Source organism: Sinocyclocheilus anshuiensis, unplaced genomic scaffold (assembly GCF_001515605.1).
Source record: "Sinocyclocheilus anshuiensis isolate Anshui unplaced genomic scaffold, SAMN03320099.WGS_v1.1 scaffold1136, whole genome shotgun sequence".
In the NCBI taxonomy this organism is placed as follows: Eukaryota; Metazoa; Chordata; class Actinopteri; order Cypriniformes; family Cyprinidae; genus Sinocyclocheilus; species Sinocyclocheilus anshuiensis.
Window position 1 is genome coordinate 931,314 of NW_015548521.1, and position 7,744 is coordinate 939,057.

General features: G+C 38.3%; 1 protein-coding gene across 9 annotated transcripts in view; it reads left to right on the forward strand.

The window, feature by feature from the left end:
• The window catches only part of LOC107656817 (autism susceptibility gene 2 protein-like), a 314,131-nt gene that overhangs the window by 71,406 nt on the left and 234,981 nt on the right, over positions 1 to 7,744 (forward strand). For all 9 annotated transcript variants that reach the window (XM_016444764.1, XM_016444766.1, XM_016444763.1 and 6 more), the window contains exon 2: positions 291 to 488. In XM_016444764.1, coding sequence (XP_016300250.1) covers positions 291 to 488 — 198 coding nt within the window. The remainder of the gene's footprint in view (positions 1 to 290; positions 489 to 7,744) is intronic.

Below are 7,744 nucleotides of genomic sequence, written 5' to 3' on the forward strand. Positions count from 1 at the left end.
TTCCCTTCCTTTCCCTTCCTTTCCATTCCTTTCCATTCCATTCCATTAGCTATTTCTGCTACTTTCCACCCCTTTTCTTGCCTTTCTGCCACTTTGTGCTTTTTCTCCCACTCCTATCCTTTCTCTCATCTCTTCCTTTTTCTTTCTTCTTCCTAGTCTTTAAAAGGTATTTGACGTTGCTGTGCATATACATGTGTTTTGCAGTAATTGAACTGATATCATGAACCTCTCACCTGCAGAGTAAGTGGATAACATCTCTCATTCTGTCCTGTTCTCCCCCCCCCCGTCAGAACAAGAATGTTTCGGTTAAAATGGAAAAGAAGAAATGGGAGGAGATTGTAGTCAAACAACAGAAGGAGGCCGAGGAGAACGTGACCCCTGACATAGACGAGAACGGCTTCGGCAATCTGGCCACCAGCATGGGGCGAGACCAGGAGCGGGTGAAAGATCGTCTGCTGAAGAACACGTACTCCAAGAGGAGCAAACGAGTGAGTCTGTCATCTCTTTCTGCAGGCTAAGTGATAGCTTGATGGACGAGAGCAGCGGCGCTCAAAACCCATGTGATCTTATACCTGTTCCTGAGTGTTGACGGCTTTGACCGGTGTTGACTGGATTAATGTGGCCGTCAGGTATTGCTGAATGCCTGCTGTTTCTGGAAGGGGTCCAGTGACGTGTGTGCATATGAATGTGACAGTAGTACATCACCGTCTGACAGATTATTGGTCTAGAGCTGTGGTTAAGCCGCACAGCATGCTGTTAATGACCAAGAAGAACAAAAATAACCATCTCTCGCTTCTTGTATCCGTTTTCTCTCTTCCTTGTTTTGACTTATTTGTAGCTTTTCTTGATAGTGATACTTCAGACAGTACAGGATGAGGAGGTTTGAAACTGAGAAAATGGGATCGGAAAATGTCACAAGCCACATTTGAACTCACGTTGCCAACATGAGCACCAAAGCTCATCTATCTATCTATCTATCTATCTATCTATCTATCTATCTATCTATCTATCTATCTATCTATCTATCTTATCCTGTCTGTCTGTCTGTTGTTCTGTCTTTGTATCTATCAGTCTATGTGTCTGTCTGAATGTCTAGCTGTTGTTTTGTCTAGCTATCATTCTGTCATTCAGTTGTTCTGTCTATACATTTAAATAGAAAATGTCTTTATTGGCATGACTGTAAACAATACAATATTGCCAAAGCTTAGAATATATGTGCAAAAAACATAATAAATGACCATGAAAAGATCAAAATAATAGAAGAAAACATTACAATATGATTTACACTTAAATAAACAGTGTAACAAATTAGAACATGAACATTTGATACCACAGTGTTTAACACATAAAAACACACACATACTGAGGGTCACTGTGGTGTACAGTAGGGAAACACACTGAGGTCAGACACAGTCCACACAGTTCACACATTCACCTGCTGTCTCTCAGGCTCTGGCACATCTATACATATCTCACAGCCACTGCTGCTGTCTGTCCCTCTCCTAATATTATCTTTATCTGTTCCTCTTCAGTCATGGCTGTAAAGTTCTGTATGATGCCTGTGAATTTGTTCAGGTCTCTTATTGATTTAAATTTGTGGCAGTGGAGTAGGAAGTGCGTCTCTGTCCTGTCTTACAGTGAGCACACACTCTTTGCTCTCTGGGTAAGCAGCTCTTTTTGTGTCTGTGAGTTCTAGCTCAGCAGGTCTAGGTGCTGCTGTAGTCCCTGTGGAGTGGATGACAGCAGCATCAGATCATCTGAGTACAGCAAAAGCTTGATGTTTTTGTCTTGTAGAGTGAGTCCAGGGCAGTGGACTGTTCCACCTGCGCCGCTATTTCATTAATGTAAATGTCGAACAGGTTGGACTCAGGATACTGCCCTGCCACACACCTCTTGAATCTCTTCTGGGTGAAGAATTCAATATGTTTATTGCCAATTCGTATTGCACATTTGTTGTTTGAATACATAGATTTTATTATGTCAAACTTTACCGTCCACTTTGTAAAAGTTTGTAATATAATCTGTAATATAATATAATCCAAATAGAATCAAATGATTTTTTTGAAATCAACAAAGCATACAAATATTTTTCCATTTTTGGTCTGTTTTACGTGTTTATTGATTGGGTGTGTAGGGTGCAATTGTGGACTTTAGTTCTGTGATTTGGAAGGAAGCCAATCTGACTTGGTCTCAGGACATTGTGTTCGTTAAGGAAGTTTACAATTCTACTGTTAAATAACTTCCCCAGATTATTGCTCACACACATGCCTCCAGAAATATTAGGGTCCTGTTGATCTCCACTCTTGTGAATTGGGGTAATAAAAAAAGTTGAATAATTTGAGCACAGCTGTCTGAAGCTCAGGTGTGCTGTGTTTCAGCATTGCACCTAGAATGCTGTCAGGACCACAAGATTTTTTTTTTACATTTTTGGCTTTTGAGTTTTTTTTTTTGGTCAATATTCCTTGTATAATTGGAAAGTCAAGTGGGTTTTGATTATTTTTAATTGTGTTTTCATAAGTTTGTAGACTTTGTTTGATCTGATTATAAAACGTGTTTTGGTGGGATTTCTTCATATACATTTTCAAAATATTTCATTCAAATGTTTCTGTCTTGTATTGGTAAGTCTTGTGGTATTGTTGTGCTCGGATTATTCCACATATCCCAGAACTGATTATGATTTATTGAATGTTTTATTTCTTGTGGTCACTTTTGGTCAGATGGTGTTTCTTTTTTCTCTAATTGTGTCTTTGTATTGTTTTAATTTTGGAACAGAATTCAGTTCTTATGTTATGTCTGCATTGTTTGGTTCTTTAGGTTTGATAATTTGTTTTCTTAATGTTTTGCAGTCTGAGTCAAACCATTTTTCACTTTTTTTAAACATAATAATAATTAATTTTTTTGGCTAATAAATGTAGTGATTAGATGTTTTAATTCTTCAGAATTGAGGGCTGCACTAACTTACTAACTTAAGCACTAACCGTTTTTATTTACTGTTTGGTCAAGATTGTTTCTTGGTGGGAGGTTTTTTGTGAGACTCAGGGGGTTTTGGCCAAAGACATGTTCATTACCTCATAGTAGCCTGAGGGGACAGTAGGTAAGCACATCCTTTTGACATCAGGTTTCAGTGAGAATTATAATGTCAGCATCTTTGTTATTTTTTAGAATTCCTGGGTGTAGGGTTGGGTACCGAAACCCGGTAACAATATGGCACCGGTACCTATGTAACCGGTATGTACTAGAACTGAATCCGAACGCAGATTTCGGTGTCATGCCTGAGCGATCGATTGAAATATTTGTCCTCTGGTTCTCCGAAACGGATGTAAGAAGCATCATCACCGGCACCGCACGTGAAAAATAATTTCCCGACTGAGAAAATGCACGTGATCTCAAGTCAGAAATCTCTAATAATACAAATCCAACACATCTTTGTAGTAACGAGAGTGTCCATGTTGTTTTCACATTCCGACTTAAGCAACTTAATTATTATGAAAATACCAGATGGCTTGAATAAAACAGATAAACTATATTGTTGCAGGCGAGTGTTTATTGTCTTTGTTTTATCATTCAAAACGTTTATATGTTCGGTTTACTCGGTTAACTTACAGCTATAATAGTGATGCCTTTGTCCATATAAGGGATTTCCTGAGTTTCGCTACTTCTGTGACTGGATATGTGGATTTTCTGTGCGAGGGCGCCCGCTGGCGTCCAGTATGAATGAAACAGACATCGTGTGTTTATAGTGTAATGGCCAATTCATCATTTTTTGGGGAATTTGTATTTATTCATTTTCTTAATAAGTATCGGTTTAGGCACCGGAACCATTTTAAAAGTATCGATTTGGCACCAGTATCGAAAAAAAACAAAAAACGATACCCAACCCTACCTGGGTGTGTGCTTTTAGGACCAAATGTCGAAGAATGAAGACCTTGAATATTCCAACAACTTCTATGAAATAAACGCATTAGTATCATTAAAGATAAACCTATTTAGTAAGACAGAAAGAAAATGACATGTAAAAATGTATGTGGTAAACAATCTGTCTGTCTGTGTGTATGTGCCTTACTGTTGTTTTGTCTAGCAATCATTCTGTCTGCTGAAATTGTCTGTGACAAACTTTCTGAAAGTGTAGTTATAGTGGTTACTACACCCCTGGTGCTCACAGCTATAGGCCATAACTCCAACCCATGATCTTCTTTCCTTCCTCACTCTGTCTTCTGTCACTCATACAGAGTTTTCTAGAAGGACAGCTTTCTGACACCACGAGGAGAGATAGAATATCATCAGGCCAGAGTTAAAGCAAAATGGACAGACAGAGCACGGTTCATCCCGTGTCTGTCACTTGCCTCCTCCCAGAGCCATCTGATTACCCTCCCCTGAAGACTTCTCCATCTCTGTAGCCCAGTGCATATAAAGCAGCTTCTCTCCAGGTGGGATCTCTGTCTGATCACAGGCCTTTGTGCGTCACTCTCACTGGCAGCGTGTTTGTGTTTAAATGCAGGGTGTTCTAGCCCGCGTGGGCATCTATCAGACTCTCATACACCCGCTGGCAGCTCCGTTTCCCTCTCTGATCAGAAATAATGGGGAAAAAAGAAAACCACTTTCATATCGCTGTAATTGCAGAGCGGAAGGCACTCCACAAAGCAGCCATCTGGACGGGTAGAGACTGTGAATGCGCATGGGCCGCTGGTGTGTGTGTGTGTGTTTGTTTCCTCGCTGCAGAGATGCAGGGGGACACACACAGCATGTCTCTGATCAGCGTGCCGGGGCTTTTGATGCACAGCTCGGCTTGATTTCTGTCTCTGAACAGCCCGTGATCACACTTAAACACAGATTCATCAAAGCATTTAAATATTAACTTTTTTTCTCAGTGATCTATTAAGTATTGCCATTGTGCCTTAGACACTTAACCTCAAGTTACTCTGTCCTCTCTGTAATTACTGGAAGCTTCTGCTTGAGTTACAAAAGCACCAGCTAAAGGGCAAATCAGATTAGATACAAGTGTCTAACTTTACACAATCTTCTTAAAGCTAAAGTGTGTCATTTGTCTTTGCTGCAGAGACAACTATAAGTAAGCCATTTGTAGGTGGTTTTTCTTTCAAAAAAAGCTAAAACACTGTCTCCTTTAAAACGTTAATTAATCGTGCAAAATAATTGCAGATAATATTCTTGCAGTTCTGTTGTGAATGTGATGACTCTAATGGCACAGAAATTGCACACTTCACTTGCAATCTGACTGAATTACATGTTTTCCCCCAACTTTAACAGCTTTTTCTCAGGCCTTGTTATTAAAAAAATAATGAGTAATTGCTGACAGAATGACAGTGAAGACATTTACTTGCACTGCAAAACATCTTATTCTTAATGAGTGTTTTTTTATATAATTAAACAAACTATATTGAACAAGATGAAGCAACACTGCATAAGATATTAAAGATGCAATCTCTGAAAACAAGGCTTAATACACCGCATGCATAATTATTAGGCACGTTGATATTCTGATGATTTTTTTTTTCCAAGCACATTTTACCAATTCCAAACCACATCAATCTTAATAACTACTATTAATTTTGTGTTTAATCATTTATAAGTGATATATAATTGTCCATGAAGGCTGGAAGTGAAAAACTCCTCATATTCAGGTGTGCAGAATTATTAGGCATGTTTTCTTTTACAGATAAAATGAAAATTCTTTTTTTTTTTTTTGAATCGCAGGTGTCTTTTCTCAGTTTATTGATTTGATTTGCAATAGTGCATGAAAACACTTAATAGTTATTATTGTATAAAAACAACTTACACGGTAGGCCTGCTTCGTTTGAGCTTGAAGGATACTTCACTTACTGCACATTACTATTAACAGAACATCCCAGAGTAGTGCACAGAAAATTGAGAATAACCTTGAATTCACACACAGCAATGCGCAGCTCCCATATTTGGGACCGATTTGTGTACCAGATTGATTAGATCTTTCTCCTGGATTGCTTACTCAAGGCATTTCTGGCCTTTTAAGCTGAAATTGGTTCAATATTGCACAGCCCCCTGTACAATTGATGCCCTACAGAATGTGGCATATGCTTCAAACGCTCACTTTGTCTAATAGCAGCTGAGAGACTGAAAGGGCGAGCTGTAATTTCACCGCAGGCTCAGATGTCTGACGATAGGGATTTGCTCAGGTTGTGAATTAGCCGCCCGGCCTGTATTCAACAGCCAGAAACTATGACGGATAGAGTCTGAGAAAGGAGAAGTCTGCATTGCTCAGTCTGATATGAGATGATTTCTCATAGTTATGCAACAGAGCGAGCACTGAGAAATGCAGAAGACCGAAGTGTGAAAAGTCTGGCTTGTCTGTAGATGAACCGCTAAATAAAGAGGTTAGAGTTGGCATGCTGAGTGCACTTTCGTCCTGTTCTTTACACTTAGATTCCTTTAGCAGTTTTGATGCATGTCTGTTACGCTGAGCTGAGACTTGGTGTTTCTATATGTGTCCTCACTGTTCTAGATGTAGAAGCCTAGATTCTGGTGTAGTACAGGAGCTGGATCGCATTGAAAGCTGGATTGTGGAACTGTTGGTACTTAGCCAGAGGAAAGTTTCTTTGTGATGGTGTAGCTTCAGAGGTGATTTACACATTAGACAATATAAGGAGGAGGAGACGGACCACTTGTAAGAATTTAAGTGGGAGAAACTGTAATGCTTAATGTAGTGGTTGTAGAACATAGTCAGGATAGCACTATATTTAATTTTTGGCTAGTCTATCTCTTGTTTTCATTTGTGTTAAATTCAATGTGTCGTCTAACCTTATTAAGGTGTATAGAAGTGGAAGTCCCACCTTTCAGCTTAAAGAGCCAAGATGTATGTTTTTAGATTTGCCATCTGTCGATTTATTCTCAAATGTGTGTGATTTACTGTACAGTCTGAAAAATACAATTTACCATTATAATTTAATACTCATTTGAACTAATTTATTAAAATGTTTGGAGAAATGTTTGATCTTTCCCCATTTAGACTCGGGAGAAGTTGTACTTGTATGCTAATTGCCTTTCATTATAACACGCCTAGCAGCTATTTTCTCAGATGCCCGCTGAGTAACTAGCTTAAAACTAAAGGTTTCTCTGTTGCTGAATAAAAGTATTCATTTCTTTTTTTCGTCTTCTTTTTTTTAATGTGACATATTCTTACCCACATTTTTGAATGGTAGAGTGTCCCTGTTTGCTTTGTACACAAATACTAAGCAACAGAAACTGTTTTCAACATTGATAATAAGAACTGTTTCTTGAGCGTATATGCACATGCATTTTGCATTGTGTACTGCAAATAGTGTTGCATCTTATGATAAATGGTTTCCTAGTTCATGTATGTATGTATGTATGTAGGCTATGTGTAAAATATTACACACACATATACACTTAGAAATGAGGAAGCAATACTATCTATTTGCAGCCAATAGGCTACTGTTTGCAATACACATTGCAACATATGAAGAGTTCACTACAAGCTGGAGCACGTGTACTGTATGTTTAACAAAAACTATAATTAATAAAAAGTTAAAATTACATTAATAGAATAATAATAGAATTAACAAATTATTAAAAATTATTATTTGATTGTACTCAAATAGTATAATAATTTCAGTTTTAAAAAGTGCAAAATTGAAGTTTTTAACCAGAAGTTTCGGGACCTTGTTCTCTCTCTCTCTCTCTCTCTCTCTCTCTCTCTCTCTCTCTCTCTCTCTCTCTCTCTTTTCTTTTT